This window comes from Balaenoptera musculus, chromosome 3 (assembly GCF_009873245.2).
Source record: "Balaenoptera musculus isolate JJ_BM4_2016_0621 chromosome 3, mBalMus1.pri.v3, whole genome shotgun sequence".
Taxonomy (NCBI): Eukaryota; Metazoa; Chordata; class Mammalia; order Artiodactyla; family Balaenopteridae; genus Balaenoptera; species Balaenoptera musculus.
In genome coordinates this window covers 169,791,868-169,809,366 of record NC_045787.1, presented here as the reverse complement: position 1 = coordinate 169,809,366, position 17,499 = coordinate 169,791,868, and the positions used below count along the sequence as shown (strand labels likewise).

Below are 17,499 nucleotides of genomic sequence, written 5' to 3'. Positions count from 1 at the left end.
TTTGCGATTTGTAGGAATTTTTGTTTGGTTCTGCTTTATTTTCTGTTTAACCGTATTGTGGATATAAGTCCTTTGTCAGATATATGTATTGCTAATATCTTACCCCAGTTTGTGGCTTGCTTTTTTACTCTCTTTATGGTGGATCCCGGTGGGCAGGAACCAAGTGTATCTCATTCACTGGTCAGGCCTGGCACACAGTAGGCTGTCAATAAAGTAGTTCGCTGAATGAAAGACTGTGTTGAAGTCCTAGTTCTGGGCCTCAGTTTTTCCACTGGCCATGTTAATCCCTGTCCTGCCCATATCACAGGATTTTGTGAGACGTGCAGGAGACTCAGGATCGGTTCGCCGCAGACTCGGTTTTGAAGGTTCTCTGACACCATCAGCTTTTAGAATCAGAAAGGGCGGAGCTGGGTTCTTCTCCAGGAACCACCCTGGGAAGCTCCACGTGAGCGCGCCCGCCCATAGCAGGCCCCGCCCACAGATGGGCCCGCCCACACCTGTCACTTAGCTGAGGGGCGGGCCAGGGAGGGAGAGCCTAGGGGGCGTGGTTACAACCGGAATGAGGAAGTAGGTGGAGTTCCGGAGGTCACTGACCTATGAGAGGGAAGAGCCCTGAGCTGGAGGGGGCGTGGCCGAGCCGCCCGGAGGCCGTTGTCTGCGTTTCCATTGGGCTGTCTGGCGTCGCCAGGGAAACGCGGCGTCTCGGGGATGAAGGGGCAGGGTTTATAGGGAGGCGGGGCCTCTGGGGGCGGGCCGCCCGGTCCGGGTTACCGCCGTCAGCTGACCGGCCGCCATTTTGTCCGCCATTTGCAAGCGGCGCGGAGCCGGAGGGGAGGGGAGCGCGGCCTGCTGAGCGGGTCCGCTGCAGCCGCCGCCCCGCCAACCGCCGCCGACCTGGCCTCGGAGACCGCCCCGCCGCGGCGACTGGCAGCGCAGCGCTCCGCGGGCGGCAGACGCGGCCCCCAGGCCCCCTCAGGGCGCCTGGCCGCAGGCCTCCCGGGGTTCGGGCCCGGCGGCAGCCGCCGCGATGGCCCTCAAGATGGTCAAGGGCAGCATCGACCGCATGTTCGACAAGAATCTGCAGGACCTGGTGCGCGGCATCCGCAACCACAAGGAGGACGAGGTGAGCCCGGCGCGCCGGCCCGGGCCCGGATCCGAACCCGGACCCTCGCGCCGACCCAGTCCGACCCCGGCCCCGACCCCGACCCCGGCTCTGCCCCTGATTCCGGCCCCCAGCCCGCCCCCGAGGCCCCGCTCCCGGCTCGAGCCCCAGCTGTCCGCGGCCTGGGCCTCCGCACGCCCGCTCCGTCTCCGAGCCTCAGTTTACTGCCCGGCGTTGGGGGCCCGCCTCCTCCTCCCCGAGGGTGGCCCGGAAGAGACTTCACAGCCCCCCCCCTCGTCCCCCCAGCGGTGGATCTCCAATCTTGAATGTGTTTCTGGGTCTCCTGTTCAAAAGGGAGGGCCCCCGGCCCCGCCCCAGGCCTTGGACTCCTGGTTGGGGGACTCTCCTCTCCGCGGGTCGCCCCCGGAGGGAACCCCTGGTGGGCTAAACGCACGTCCAGGTCACTCCTTGGTGCCTGGCCCGGAACTGGGCCTTGCCTCGTGGGCCCGTGTCCCCGGGAAGGTGGGGCCGCGCCTTTTACGGGGTGAGGGGGTGGGGCAGCGGACGTCCTAGGCCGAAATGAGGAAGCCGCTCAGGGGTCCTGCAATAGGGAAGCAGACTTAAACTAGACACCCGAAAGTCGGTGGGAAAAGGTTTTCCATAAGTAATGTTGTAATCGTGGGCACCATTTTCTTCCCTCCCGCCACGCCCCAACCTGTGACCTAGATTTAGGAGGATCGGGGACAGTTAGTGACCACCAGGCCGCTGACTTCCATGGATGGAGGTCCAAGCCTGCACTTACACAGTGGGGTGTTGGAGAAGGTCCCCTTTTCCCGGCTGGAGAGTGAGACTGCCCGATGGAGAGCAGCTGTTGGACATCGTGCAGGTCCCACTACCAGATTCCGCCCCGCCGGCCCTCACAGTGGCGCTCGGGAAGCCCAGCAGTACCCGGAGGAAGGTGCAGAGAAGTTAAGGAATTTGCTGGGAGGCACCAAGGGCCCTGGGCTCTGTCCTTCAGCTGAGGGCCTGAGTTCCTTGCCTCTTTGTCGCACTTTCTCAGAATGGGTGTGACCTTGCTGAAATGTAATTAGGTTGTTTTGGTTCATTTCTGTCACCCCTTCTCTTCTCTGGCTACACTTGGGTTTTGCATCAGGTTGGAAGCTCTGGCCAGCTGCGTTGGTTACAAGTGTAGGGAACTCTTGGTCTGATTTTCAGTTTCTCTTTGAGTTGAAAGAGTAGCTGGTTGGTCTGCATTTTATTTTATTTTAATTTTTTAAATATTTATTTATTTATTTAATTTATTTTTGGTTGCGTTGGGTCTTCGTTGCTGTGCGGGCTTTAGTTGCGGCGAGCGGGCTTCTCATTGCGGTGGCTTCTCTTGTTGAGGAGCATGGGCTCTAGGCGTGTGGGCTTCAGTAGTTGTGGCATGCGGGCTCAGTAGTTTTGGCTCGTGGGCTTAGCTGCTTCGCGGCATGTGAGATCTTCCCGGACCAAGGATGGAACCCGTGTCCCCTGCATTGGCAGGCGGATTCTTAACCACTGAGCCACCAGGGAAGCCCTGGCCTGCATTTTAGATACTAAGCATGGCTAAGTGAATTTGGAAGGTGTCTGCACCCTTAGATTTCTTTTTCTGTGCCGGTTGGTCTCCTGATTTTCCCGCCTTGGTTACTGGATGTTACTGAGCAGTCTGTTCCGGGATTCTGAGGAGGTGCCGAGGGGTCTTTCCAGTAGAGAGACGCACAATGCAGTTAAGGGGGTCTGCTTTTTACGGCGTGTGCCGGTCATCACTGGTAGTACCCCGGGCCGTGCTCTATTCATTTGGAATTGGTGGGGATTGATGGCGCTGTCCCCACAGGCTCGGAGCCCACTAAATGGGGTTTTGGTGGTGGAGGCGCTGGTGCTGGGAGTCTTCAAGGCCAGGTTCCATGTGAATACTGCCCTTAGCCTGTTGGCGATTCCCACAGACGTGGCATCGGGATGTGGAGGTTTCCTCATCAGAAGAGTCATGATCTGGAGGGTCATTACTGGTTCCAGATGTTCTGGAGCACAGCAGGTGGTTGTGGGGTGACTCTTCTAGCTCCAAGATGAGTTCTTCCCTTCTACCCCGCCCCGCCCCGCGCATTCCAGGGAAGACTTCTGGCAGCAGTATAGTTTACCCTCAAAGTAACAGATTTTTTTTTTTAAGGATTTACTTATTTTTTTATCTATTTAATTTATTTTTGGCTGCGTCGGGTCTTAGTTGTGGCGCGCGGGGTCTTCGTTGTGCGTGGACTTCTCTCTAGCTGTGGTGCGTGCGCTCTGTAGTTGTGGCGCGCGGGTTCCAGAGCACGTGGGCTCTGTAGTTCGTGGCACGCGGGCTCTAGTTGAGGCGCGTGGGCTTAGTTGCCCTGTGGCATGTGAGATCTTAGTTCCCCAGCCAGAGATCGAACCCACGTTCCCTGCATTGTAAGGCAGATTCTTTACCACTGGACCACCAGGGAAGTCCCCAAAGTAATAGATTTTAGCTTAAAACTTCTGTGCGGCACCACAGAAGTGAGGCTTAGCGGTGACTTTAAAAGCCATGTGGAAAGGCAGCGTGGTTTAGTGTGTGACGTTTGGGAGACCCTCATCCTGGTTCTTGGGTCTCTTTGGGTGACCTGGGGAGAGCCCCCTGATGTTTTGAAGTGGGGGTGACAGCCACCTCTCCACCTTGCTGAGTGCCTGTGAGGGTGCAGCAAGTGATGGAATGCAGGCTTCTGTGAGCCCCCAAAAGAAGAAACTAGAAAATCTGGACCACTGGTGGAGTAACTTGTTTTTTGAAACTTTTGTTTCAGCTTATGATACTAAGTGTATGCATGCCTGTGAGTTGGGTGACCATGGAAAATGTATGTTTTCCAATGAGTCAGAGAAGTTTGAGAAACAGTGGGCTAATTCACCTGTTTCTTGGATGCTTGAGTTTGCTTCAGTTCCTAAGATACAGTACAGGTAATGTTGGCAGGTAGGTGGAAATTCACTTGCGAATGTCCTTGCTTCCAAAACTTGGGTATGACTAGGAAAAAACAAATGACTTTTTACCATTTCATTCTTATGAGTACTTTTCATGTTTTGGGGAAAGGTTTTTCTTTCAGCCTTTTAAATTATACCCATAACTTTTTGTAATGAGCTTAGCGTTTATTAAGTCAAAAGGTAACATTCTTCTCCCCAGAAGTCAATTTGAGAATTTTTTCTGTGCGTAGAAATTGAGAGAGGTTCTGTCTGTTAAGATTCTGTCCTGTTCTTGCCTGTTAGCCTTCCTGAGTGCTGTCCACGCATGCCGAGTGCTCCTGAGGGCTCAGCCCTCACGAGTGTGGGTTCCACGTGGGGGCACTGCAGTTTAGGTACCCTGCCCCCCAGTGGCATTGAGGTGGGTTCCATGTTTTCTGTTTGGTGCCACAGCTTATTCCATCGGCGACACTCAGCAGTATCAGCCAGGGTTTGGGTGGTGTCTGAACGTTTTCTCCTGGGTCTAAAAATTTCCGAACCACTTAACTGAAGTTTCTGAACTTTATTTTTAATTTATTTATTTACTTTTAAAATATTTATTTGGTTGCACTGGGTCTTAGTTGCAGCACACAGGCTCCTTAGTTGTGGCATGTGAACTCTTAGTTGCAGCATGCATGTGGGATCTGACCAGGGATTGAACCCAGGCCCCCTGCGTTGGGAGCACAGAGTTCTATCCACCGCACCACCAGGGAAGTCCCCTGAACTTTATTTTTATTTATTTATTTTAAATTTTTTAAAATTTTGTTTATTTTTTTGGTTGCGTCGGGTCTTCGTCGCGGTGCATGGCCTCAGTGGTTACGGCGCATGGGATTAGTTGCCCCGTGGCATGTGGGATTTTAGTTCCCCGACCAGGGATCGAACCCGCATCCCCTGCGTTGGAAGGCGAATTCTCAACCACTGGACCACCAGGGAAGTCCCAAAGTTTCTGAACTTTAAAAAATTCAGTTTTAACTGTGTATGGTCGGCTGTGTGTATCTGCAGGTTCTGTATTTGCCAATTGTGGATTGAAAGTATTTTTTTAAAAAATTCCAGAAAGCTTCGGGACTTCCCTGGTGGTCCAGTGGTTAGGACTCCATGCTCCCAACGCAGGGGGCCTGGGTTCGATCCCTGGTCAGGGAACTAAGATCCCGCACGAAGCAACGAAGATCCCGCGTGTTGCAACTAACACCTGGCACAGCCAAATAAATAAATAAGTAAATATTTTTTTTAAAAGCGTATATCATATATGTGCTGTTACATACATTAAACACATTTAAAAAAATTTCCAGAAAGTTTCAAAAAGCAAGACTTGAATTTGCTGAACGCAGGCAACCATTTACACAGCAGTTGCATTGTATCAAGTATTGTAAGTCATCTAGAGATGATTTAAAGTGTACCAGAGGCTGTGTGCACGTTGTATGCAAGTCTGCGCCATTTTATACAAGGGACTTGAGCGTCGGAGGATTTCGGTGTCTTCGGAGGTCCTGGAACCAGTCCCCCACAGATACCAAGGGGTGACTGTAGAGAGGTATTTTGAAATTGGGTATAATCTGGGATTAAGATGGAACTGTGTGAAGTGCTGATATTCTAGTGCTTCTGACCTCAAAAATGGCAATTTCTTGGGGTTTAACCTGGTGCCGAGGTGTGCGGGGCTGGCCCTCGCTCCGGGGACAGTGACTGAAGCACATGTCATGTCTGGCACGGCTAAGCGCTTGGTGCTTTTAAACTATTTCTGTAAGATTCCTTTTATTTTAACAGCTTCTGAGGAGAGTGGAGATAGGACGTTTAGTAAATAGGTTGTTAGCCTAAGTCAGGGTCTCTCCCCCTCGGCACTGCCCACATCAGGGCCGGGTCATCCTCTGAGGGGGGCCGGCCTGGGCGCTCTGGGGTGTGGAGCAGCATCTCTGGCCCCGCCCATCTGATACCAGGCCATGCCCAGTCTTGACAACCACAATGTCCCCAGACGTGGCCATGCCCCCTGGGGGGGTGGGATTGCCCAGATGAGAACCCCTGACCCAAACTGATAAAGGAAAATTTCCCAGAATTCCCTAATGCTGGCCCTTCATCCAGGTGTCCCTTGTCCCCTGTGTTGTCATCGTGTTGTTGGACCCTGTGCTATTGTGAGATAAGATGGCCTTTGTCCCTGCTCCTGTCGCAGAGCTCCTGGAACTTTTGTCGTTTCCTAAGCAACAGAGGTACTAGGGGCATCCTTGTTGGGATATTCGGTCTCTGCCCCTGGTTCCTGACACTGACCTGCTGAATCCCTTGGGGTTTCCTGGGTGATGGGGGTGTCTTTTGTTCTAATGAGATGCTCCTGGGTGGGACTGGTCACAAGAAAGACCAGGCCGTGGTTTGAAGCTTCACACCCACTCTCCCGCCAATCCTTCGGAGAGGGGAGAGGGGCTGCAGGTGGAGTTAATGATGGATCACGCCTACGTGATGAAGCTTCCATACAAATCTGAAGTATGAGGCTCAGGGAGGTTCTCGGTTGGTGAAAGCATCCATGTGCCAGGAGGGTGGTGCCCCCCAGTGCCACGAGGACACAAGCTCTGCCTCCCGACCCGCTGGACCCCACCCTCTCTGCCTCTTCGTCCAGCTGTTTATCTGTATCCTTTGTCGTGCCTCTCGCAGTGCGATAAACTGGAAAACTTGAGTAAGTGCTTCCCTGCGGAGAAGCGGGTCACGGGAGCTCTGGTTTACTGCTGGCGGGTGTGTGAGGTGGGGACAGACCTGTGGCTGAGCCCTCAGACTGTGGGGTCTGCGCTGACACCGGGCAGAGAGGGTCAGATCCGAACTGAGTTTTGGGACACCCAGCTGGTGTCAGGGAGTCGGTCATGGTGTGGGAGGCCCGCGCTGGAGGTCAGAGTGAAGGGAAACGGGGAGGTTTCCTAGACAGCCCACAGGGTGGGTCTCCTAGATTTGTGTGTTTTTTTTTGAACTCTTGTTAGTTGTGAAGTATATAATGCACATTCGTACAGCTGAAGTATTATGATAATTATCCTAAGTTCTCCGAGGGTAATTTCCTTGCCTTGCTTATAGTTTTGTCCCTTAAATGTCCCTGAACGTCTCGCTTACTTCTGCTTGCAGGCTGGTGTCAGTGGCCACCTCTGTCGCTCGCTGCTGCAGGGAAGGGCCACGGTGGCTTGTTCGCTTTGGTCGCCAGCAGGGGTCTGCTGTGGTTGATTATCCTTCAGACTGTTGCCGGACCTCTGGGTTGTTTCCTGCCTGGGGCATTTGATGAAGCGCCCTTCGTGGGAGGGCAGTCACCGCAGCGTGGGCAGGAGCAGCCTTGGCCTCCAGGGCAGTGTCACGACCACTAGAAGCGCTCCTGTGGCTCCTGTTCCCAGCAGCAGCCGCCGCGGCCTCGCCTGCCTTTACTCTTTCCTCGGCGTAGTGCTGTCTGCAGCCTTCGCAGACGCTGTCTGCCTGAGCCTCCGTGCCCGAGTCTGGGCGCTGGTGCCCGATAAGACCAGAACGGAGGATTCGTGGCGGCACTCTGGGGAGGCCGAGCCTTGGGAGACAGCGAGGGGGGCGTGCCCGTCCTGCCTGTGCCCGCCTCGGACCAGGGCACAGCCTGGGGGCCCGGGACTCGGCCACGGATCGGCTGCAGGGCCGCAGTCAAGCCTCAAGCTTCCCGACCTTCGACCCCCAGCCCGTCCCCCGAGCAGAGCTCCCAGCACAAGGCTCTCAGCTCTCCCTGACTTGGAGGAGTTATTCACAGGGCGAGGCCCGGCGCAGTGGGTGGCCAGGCTGCGGGCGGGTGGCAGTTGTGAGGACCAAGTCTGTAGTGGGCTGTGTCTGTGCGGGTCATCAGCTCCTGGGAATGCCCATTTGCATAACAATTCCAGGAGGTTGAAAGGCAGGAGCGGGGGCGGTGCAGTGGTTAGGACTCCAGGTTTCACTGGGTGCAGTGGTTAGGACTCCAGGTTTCACTGCTGAGGGCGTGGGTTCAGTCCCTGGTCGGGGAACTAAGATCTCGCAAGCCGTGCGGTGTGGTCAAAAGTATTAAAAAAAAAGAAAAAACAGGGAAGGAATGGTGACCTAGGTAGGCTCAATGCTAGGGTGCCCCCTTGGCACTGTGGACTCTGGGGCCTGCTCATCCCCTGGGGGGGCGTCCGTCCTGGGCACTGGGGTGTGGAGCAGCCTCCCTGGCCCCACCCACTGCCTGCCAGACCCTCCAGTCTGAGGACCAGGGACGTCCCAGGTGTGGCCTGGCGTCCCCTGGGGGCACGGCCGCAGAGCTGAGAGCCTTTGCGCTGGGAGCTCTGCTGGGGGGATGGGGTGGGATTCGAAGGTCGGGAAGCCTGAGGCTTGACTGCGGCCCCATGGCCGAGTCCCGGGCCCCCCAGCTGTGCCCGGGTCCTCGGTGGGCACAGGCAGGACGGGCACGCCCCCCTCGCTGTCTCCCGAGGCTCGGCCTCCCCAGAGTGCCGCCACGAATCCTCCGACCTGGTCTTGCCGGGCGCCAGCGCTTACTTGGGCGCGGAGGCTCAGGGTGAGCCCTGGTGCCACCGTCACTGTCCACTGCCGGGGGACCCCGGCGCTGAGGGTCTCCTCCTTCTCCACTTGAATGACTCGGGCCCTGGAGGCCACTGCTGGGCGGCCGGGTCTCCGGGCCGCTGTCACCCTGCAGGGAGGAGGGTCGCTGCTCTGGTGTAGACTAGTGCTGTGAGCATTTGCAGAACCAGAGGCGCAGGCCCGTCGGGTCACATGTCGTCGAATAACGTCTTTCCATTCTGGTGGCAACGAAGTGGTTTTTCTCTGTGTGGCTTTATTGAGACAGTATGGTTTATATAGCTTAGCATCCACCTGCTTGAAGTCTGAAATTCAGTGAAGGTTTTAGTGTATTTACAAAAGCGCACAGCCGTCAGAACGATCTACCTTTACATTTCCGTCACCCCACCAGAGATGCTGTCCCCACTCTACGGTCCCCATTTCCCCTCCCCCAGCCCCCGGCCCCCACCCATCTGCTTCTGTCTCTGCCGAGGTGGGGCTCCAGTCTGGGCCGAGGGCGACTGGGTGACGAGAAGGGCCATGATTGGCCGTCAGGAGCTGCTTGACCTGCCTGCGTGGGGTCCCGGGGGCTGAGCACGGGGACGAGGGGCTCGTGGGGTGGACGGGGTGGCAGTGGTCCCGGATGGGCTGTCTGGCCTCCGTCCGTTGCACTGCTCAGCGCCGTGCCCTGGCTGTGTTCGTTGCTGGGATGGTGACGGGTCCTGACCCCAGGGTGGGCCTCAGCTCGGGCTTCTGCAGGAGGCCTGGCTCTTCCGGCTGCAGAGGCGCTGGCGCCCATCCCTGGCCAGGTGAGCACAGGACAGCGCCCTCCTTGTGGGTCCTGCTTGCATCTCGTCAGGAGAAGTCCTCTCGTCTCGACACTGACTCGCCTACGTTTCTGGGTTAAAATGTTAATGTTTTCTTGTGGAAGCGATGGTCGTAGATGGCAGCTGGGTTGTTCTTGGCAAGGTGGATGGAATAACGGGGAGAGCCCTCTCTGGTCGCGTATCGTAACGACTTCTGAAATGTTTCTGGTCTGACACTGGCATGCCCTGGAAATGCTGCTGTCGTTACACCCATCTCTGGCAGCGGCGGTGGTGGTCTCAACCCGTCCAAGCCCCCAAAGGTCTGAGCACGCTGGCGCTGGTGCTCACGAGAGCAGGGTGCTGAGGCTCTGGGTCCCGAGCCGGGGCGCCCGCGAGCAGCTGTGGGTGGTGGCAGGACCGGCATGTCGGGACGATCCGGAGAGCACCTCTGGGAGACGGCAGGGGACGAGGCAGCAGAGATGATGTCGCCCAGGTGGTGGACGGAGCATCCAGACGATGCAGTGTCCCTCAGCGCTAAGGAGAAAGCCATCAAGCCACGGAGGACGCGCAGGGACCGTAAGGGCACATGACCGAGAGGAAGAAGCCAGTCTGAAAAGGTACACGCTGTGATTCCAACCCTGGGACGTTCTGGAAAAGGCAGGGCTCTGGAGCCGGGGGAAGGATCAATGGTGCGGGGCTTGGGGGGAGGAGGGATGAATGGGCGGGGCCCAGAGGGGTTTTAGGGCAGTGAAACTACGCCGTGTGACGCCGTAACAGTGGATGCGGGTCAGTGAACGTGTGTGCAAACCCACAAACCAGTGAACCTCCGTCAGCTGTGGCTGCTGGGTGATAACGAAGTGTCCGTGTAGATTCGTCAGTTGTAACACACGTCGCACTGGTGGGGGATACTGCTAGTGGGGACGCTGTGCACACCTGGGGCGGGGGGTGGGAAACCTCTGCCTCCCAGTCAGTTTTGCTGTGAACCTAAATCTCTTAAAAAGAGTCCAAAAGAAAAGTCCAGGGTCCAGCTGCGTGGTTTTGCAGCCTGCCAGCACCTCAGGGTCAACGGCAGCTTCTCTGGGCCTCGGCCCTCGAGGTCTGACTCCACTCCTCTGGGAGGGCCTGGGGATCCTGAGGATTTTTAAGTGTCCCAGGGAACTCTGCTGAGCAGGCAGTATTGAAATGGCTGTTTTATTATAGCTGCGGGGTTCGTATATGAGGGAAGTTTGTATCCTTTGTTCTCAGGTAAATTCTGAATCACACCTCCGTTTCAGTACTGTTTGCTCTGTGGTGAAGTGTGACCCTGCTCAGAACAGGCCGAGGTGTTTGAGAATTTCATCATGCTTGCATCTCCAACTTCTTTTTTGGAAAACAGTGTCAGTGATATGTGATAGCTATTTATACTTTAGATCTTAAAATATTTCTATTTCATGTTTTTGATACAGACAGGCCTTATTTTTTTGCGCTTCCCTTCGTTGTGCTTCGCAGATGCTGCGTTTTTCACAAATGGAAGGTCTGTGGCGACCCTGCAGGGAGCACGCCTGTCGCCGCCATTTTCCCAACAGCATTTGCTCACTTCGTGTCTCTGTGTCACATTTTGGTAATTCTCACAAGTTTTCAAACTATCTCATTATTACGTGATGGTGATCTGTAGTCTGTGATCTCTGATGTTACTCTTGCCGTTGTTTTGGGGCTCCACGAACCTCGCCCACGTAAGACGTGACATAATCGATTGTTGAAACGACAACAAAGCATTTAGAATATTACATAACTTAGTTGATAAAGGGTTTGAGAGCATTGACTCCAACTGTGAAGGAAGTTCTCCTTCGGGTAAAATGCCATCAAACCGTATCGGACGCCACGGAGAAACCGTTCGTCAGAGGAAGAGGCCACCGACTCGGCAGACTTCAGTGTTGCCTTATTTTAAGAAATGGCCACGGCCGCCCCGTCCACAGCATCGGGGCAGGACCCGCCACCAGCAAAAAGATTATGACTCGCTAGGAATTCCCTGGCGGTCCAGTGGTTAGGACGACTTGGCGCTTTCACTGCTGAGGGCTCAGGTTCAATCCCTGGTCGGGGAACTCAGATCCTGCCCCCCCCCCAAAAAAAATGATGGCTTGCTGAAGGCTCAGATGAGGGTTAGCATTTTTTAGCAATAAAGTAATTTTAATTAAGGTTTGTATGTTGTTTTTTTTAGACATAATGCTACTGCACACCTGGCAGACTACAGAATAGCGTGAACGTAACTTTTACGTGGGACTTGCTTTACTGTGATATTCGCTGTTTTGAGGTGGTCTGGAACCCTTCCTACAATATCTCTGAGGTCTGCCTGTATAATTTCCTGGATCTAGATCATGTCTGTATGCCTTGGCCATTTTTTTTTCTTTTTTTGTGAAAAGGAGAGTAAATAGTTCTTTGTTAGCAGTGCTGTGTGTAAATAAGACTGCAAAGACTAATCATTCTCTCCCACGTTCCTTACTTTAACTTCATGTGTGTAACTATGTTTTAGATAAATATTTAAATACTCTCAAGGGAATATGAAACATTTTTTAAATTTATTTATTTAAACATCTTTGTTGGAGTATAGTTGCTTTACAGTGGTGTGTTAGGTTCTGTTGTACAGCAAAATGAATCAGCTATATGTGCACGTATATCCCCATATCCCCTCGCTCTTGCGTCTCCCTCCCACCCTCCCTGTCGCACCCCTCTAGGTGGTCACCAAGCACTGAGCTGATCTCCCTGTGCTATGCAGCTGCTTCCCACTAGCTAGCTATTTTACATTTGGTAGTATATATAAGTCCATGCCACTCTCTCACTTCGTCCCAGCTTACCCTTCCCCCTCCCCACGTCCTCAAGTCCATTTTCTACGTCTGCGTCTTTATTCCTGTCCTGGCCCTAGGTTCATGAGAACCATTTTTATTTTTAGAGTCCAAATATATGTGTTAGCATACAGTATTTGTTTTTCTCTTTCTGATTTACTTCACTCTGTATGACAGACTCCAGGTCCATCCACCTCACTACAAATAACTCCATTTCGTTTCTTTTTATGGCTGAGTAATATTCCATTGTGTATATGTGCCACATCTTCTTTATCCATTCATCTGTCGATGGACACTTGTTGCTTCCATGTCCTCACTGTTGTAAATAGAGCTGCAGTGAACATTGTGGTACATGGCTCTTTTTGAATTATGGTTTTCTCAGGGCATATGCCCATTGTAGTTTTGATTTGCATTTCTCTAATGAATAGTGATGTTGAGCATCTTTTCATGTGTTTGTTTGCAATCTGTATATCTTCTTTGGAGAAATGTCTATTTAGGTTTTCTGCCCAATTTTTGGATTGGTTTTTTTTTTGATATTGAGCTGCATGAGCTGCATGTATATTTTGGAGGTTAATCCTTTGTCAGTTGCTTCATTTGCAAATATTTTCTCCCATTCTGAGGGTTGTCTTTTCATCTTTTTTATGGTTTCCTTTGCTGTGCAAAAGCTTTTAACTTTCATTAGGTCCCATTTGTTTATTTTTGTTTTTATTTCCATTTTTCTAGGAGGTGGGTCAAAAAGGATCTTGCTGTGATTTATGTCATAGAGTGTTCTGCCTATGTTTTCCTCTAAGAGTTTTATAGTGTTTGGCCTTACATTTAGGTCTTTAATCCATTTTGAGTTTATTTTTCTGTATGGTGTTAGGAAGTGTTCTAATTTCATTCTTTTACATGTAGCTGTCCAGTTTTCCCAGCACCACTTATTGAAGAGGCTGTCTTTTCTCCATTGTATACTCTTGCCTCCTTTATCAAAGATAAGATGACCATATGTGCGTGGGTTTATCTCTGGGCTTTCTATCCTGTTCCATTGATCTATATTTCTGTTTTTTGTGCCATTCCCATACTGTCTTGATTACTGTAACTTTGTAGTATAGTCTGAAGTCAGGGAGCCTGATTCCTCCAGCTCCATTTTTATTTCTCAAGATTGTTTTGGCTATTTGTGGTCTTTTGTGTTTCCATACAAATTGTGCAGTTTTGTGTTCTAGTTCTGTGAAAAATGCCATTGGTAGTTTGATAGGGATTGGACTGAATCTGTAGATTGCTTTGGGTAGTACAGTCATTTTCGCAATGTTGATTCTTCCAATCCAAGAACATGGTATATCTCTCCATCTGTTTGTATCATCTTTAATTTCTTTCATCAGTGTCTCATAGTTTTTTGCATACAGGTCTTTTGTCTCCTTAGGTAGGTTTATTCCTAGGTATTTTATTCTTTTTGTTGCAGTGGTAAATGGGAATGTTTCCTTAATTTCTCTTTCAGATTTTTCATCATTAGTATATAGGAATGCAAGAGATTTCTGTGCATTAATTTTGTATCCTGCTACTCTACCAAATTCATTGATTAGCTCTAGTAGTTTTCTGGTAGCATCTTTAGGATTCTCTAGCTATAGTATCATGTCATCTGCAAACAGTGACAGCTTCACTTCTTCTTTTCCAATTTGGATTCCTTTTATTTCTTTTTCTTCTCTGCTGTGGCTAAAACTTCCAAAACTATGTTGAATAATAGTGGTGAGAGTGGGCAACCTTGTCTTGTTCCTGATCTTAGTGGAAATGGTTTCAGTTTTTCAGCATTGAGAATGATGTTGGCTGTGGGTTTGTCATATATGGCCTTTATTATGTTGAGGTAGTTTCCCTCTGTGCCTACTTCCTGGAGAGTTTTTATCATAAATGGGTGTTGAATTTTGTCAAAAGCTTTTTCTGCATCTGTTGCGATTATCATATGGTGTCTGATCCTTTTAATGTGCTGTTGGATTCTGTTTGCTCATGTTTTGTTGAGGATTTTTGCATCTGTGTTCATCAGAGATACTGGCCTGTAGTTTTTTTGTGTGACATCTTTGTCTGGTTTTGGTATCAGGGTGATTGTGGCCTCATAGAATGAGTTTCGAAGTGTTCCTCCCTCTGCTATATTTTGGAAGAGTTTGAGAAGGATGGGTGTTTGCTCTTCTCTAAATGTTTGATAGAATTCGCCTGTGGAGCCATCTGGTCCTGGGCTTTTGTTTGTTGGAAGATTTTTAATCACGGTTTCAATTTCAGCGCTTGTGATTGGTCTGTTTGTATTTTCTGTTTCCTCCTGGTTCAGTCTTGGAAGGTTGTGCTTTTCTAAGAATTTGTCCATTTCTTCCAGGTTGTCCATTTTATTGGCATATAGTTGCTTGTAGTAATCTCTCATGATCCTTTGTATTTCTGCAGTGTCAGTTGTTACTTCTCTTTCATTTCTAATTCTGTTGATTTGAGTCTTCTCCCTTTTTTTTTTGATGAGTGTGGCTAATGGGTTATCAATTTTGTTTATCTTTTCAGAGCCAGCTTTTAGTTTTATTGATCTTTGGTATTGTTTCATTCATTTCTTTTTCATTGATTTCTGATCTGATCTTTATGATTTCTTTCCTTCTGCTAACTTTGGGTTTTGTTTGTTCTTCTTTCTCTAATTGCTTTAGGTGTAAGGTTAGGTTGTTTATTTGAGATTTTTCTTGTTTCTTGAGGTAGGATTGTATTGGTATAAACTTCCCTCTTAGAACTGTTTTTGCTGCATCCCATAGGTTTTGGGTCATCATGTTTTCATTGTCAGTTGTTTTGAGGTATTTTTTGATTTCCTCTTTGATTTCCTCAGTGATCTCTTGGTTATTTAGCAGTGTATTGTTTAGCCTCCATGTGTTTGTGTTTTTTACAGTTCTTTTCCTGTAATTGATATCTAGTCTCATAACGTTGTGGTTGGAAAAGATACTTGATATGATTTCAGTTTTCTTAAATTTACCAAGGCTTGATTTGTGACCCAAGATATGGTCTATCCTGGAGAATGTTCCATGAGCACTTGAGAAGAAAGTGTATTCTGTTGTTACTGGATGGAATGTCCTATAAATATCAATTAAGTCCATCTTGTTTAATGTGTTATCTAAAGCTTGTGTTTCCTTATTTATTTTCATTTTGGATTATCTGTCCATTGATGAAAGTGGGGTGTTAAAGTCCCCCACTATTATTGTGTTACTGTCGATTTCCCCTTTTATGGCTGTTGGCATTTGCCTTATGTATTGAGGTGCTCCTATGTTGGGTGCATAAATATTTACAATTGTTGTATCTTCTTGGATTAATCCCTTGATCATTATGTAGTGTCCTTCTTTGTCTCTTGTAATAGTCTTTATTTTAAAGTGTATTTTGTCTGATATGAGAATTGCTACTCCAGCTTTCTTTTGATTTCCGTTTTCATGGAATATCTTTTTCCATCCCCTCACTTTCAGTCTGTATGCGTCCCTAGGTCTGAAGTGGGTCTCTTGTAGGCAGCATACATATGGGTCTTGTTTTTGTATCCATTCAGCCAGTCTGTGTCTCTTGGTTGGAGCATTTAATCCATTTACACTTAAGATAAATTGTTTTTTTAATTAATTATTTATTTATTTTTGGCTGCATTGGGTCTTTGTCGCTGCATGCAGGCTTTCTCTAGTTGCGGCGAGCAGAGGCTACTCTTCGTTGCAGTGTGCGGGCTTCTCATTGCAGGGGCTTCTCTTGTGGGGCACGGGCTGTAGGTGCATGGGCTTCAGTAGTTGTGACACGCGGGCTCAGTAGTTGTGGCTCGCAGTTTCTAGAGCGCAGGCTCAGTAGTCGTGGCGCACGGGCTTAGTTGCTCCGCGGCATGTGGGATCTTCCCGGACCAGGGCTCGAACCCCATTGGCAAGCAGATTCTTAACCACTGCGCCACCAGGGAAGCCCTAAGATAATTATTGATATGTATGTTTCTATTACCATTTTCTGAATTGTTTTGGGTTTGTTATTGTGCGTTTTTTCCTCTTCTTGTGTTTCCTGCTTAGAGAAGTTCTTTTAGCGTTTGTTGTAAAGCTGGTTTGGTGGTGCTGAATTCTCTTAACTTTTGCATCTGTAAAGGTTTTAATTTCTCCATCGAATCTGAATGAGATCCTTGCTGGGTAGAATAACCTGGGTTGTAGGTTTTTCCCTTTCATCACTTTAAATATGTCCTGCCATTCCCTTCTGGCTTGCAGAGTTTCCGCTGAAAAATCAGTTGTTAACCTTATGGGCATTCCCTTGTATGTTGTTTGTTGCTCTTCCCTTGCTGCTTTCAATGTTTTTTCTTTGTATTTAATTTTTGATACTTTGATTAATATGTGTCTCTCGGCATGTTTCTCTTTGGGTTTATCCTGTATGGTACTCTCTGTGCTTCCTGGACTTGATTGACTATTTCCTTTCCCATGTTAGGGAAGTTTTCGACTATAATCTCTTTAAATATTTTTTCAGACCCTTTCTTTTTCTCTTTTCTTCTGGGACCCCTATAATTCGAATGTTGGTGCTTTAATGTTGTCCCAGAGGTCTCTGAGACTGTCTTCAATTCTTTTCATTCTTTTTTCTTTATTCTGCTCCCTGGCAGTTATTTCCACCATTTTATCTTCTAGCTCACTTATCTGTTTTTCTGCCTCAGTTATTCTGTTATTGATTCCTTCTAGAGTATTTTTAATTTCAGTAATTGTGTTGTTCATCCCTGCTTGTTTGCTCTTTAGTTCTTCTAGATCCTTGTTAAACGTTTCTCGTGTTTTCTCCATTCTGTTTCCGAGATTTTGGATCATCTTTACTATCATTACTCTGAATTCTTTTTCAGGTAGGTTGCCTGTTTTGTCTTTATTTATTTGGCCTTGTAGGTTTTTACCTTGCTTCTTCGTCTGAAACAAATTTTTTTGTCTTTTCTGTTTTTTCTTTTTTTTTTTTTTTTTTGTTGGTGCTGTATTCCTGTCTTACTGATTGTTTGTCCTGAGACGTCCAGCACTGGAGTTTGCAGGCAGTTGGATAGAGCTTGGTGCTGAGATGAGGACCTCCGGGAGGCCTCACTCTGATTGATATTCCCTGGGGTCTGAGGTTCTCTGTTAGTCCAGCGGTTTGGACTTGGAGCTCCCACCACAGGAGCTCTGGCCCGACCTCCCACCTGGGAACCAAGATCCCGCAGGCTTTGTGGCGCAGTAAGAAAAAAAAAAAAAAGAAGAAAGAAAAAAAGGAGCAGTACCATATCAAAGAATAAAAACCAAAATAAAATTAGAGATAAAAAATACATTAGGAAAAATAAAACTAT

General features: G+C 49.5%; 1 protein-coding gene across 3 annotated transcripts in view; it reads left to right on the top strand.

Annotated features, from left to right (window-relative positions):
• Window positions 1-811: 811 nt before the first annotated feature.
• The window catches only part of AP3D1 (adaptor related protein complex 3 subunit delta 1), a 45,453-nt gene continuing 28,765 nt past the window's right edge, over window positions 812-17,499 (top strand). For 2 of the 3 annotated variants that reach the window (XM_036846328.1, XM_036846329.1), the window contains exon 1: window positions 812-1,123. In XM_036846328.1, coding sequence (XP_036702223.1) covers window positions 1,028-1,123 — 96 coding nt within the window. In that variant the 5' untranslated portion in view covers window positions 812-1,027. The remainder of the gene's footprint in view (window positions 1,124-17,499) is intronic. The other variant, XM_036846327.1, reaches the window with a different exon arrangement.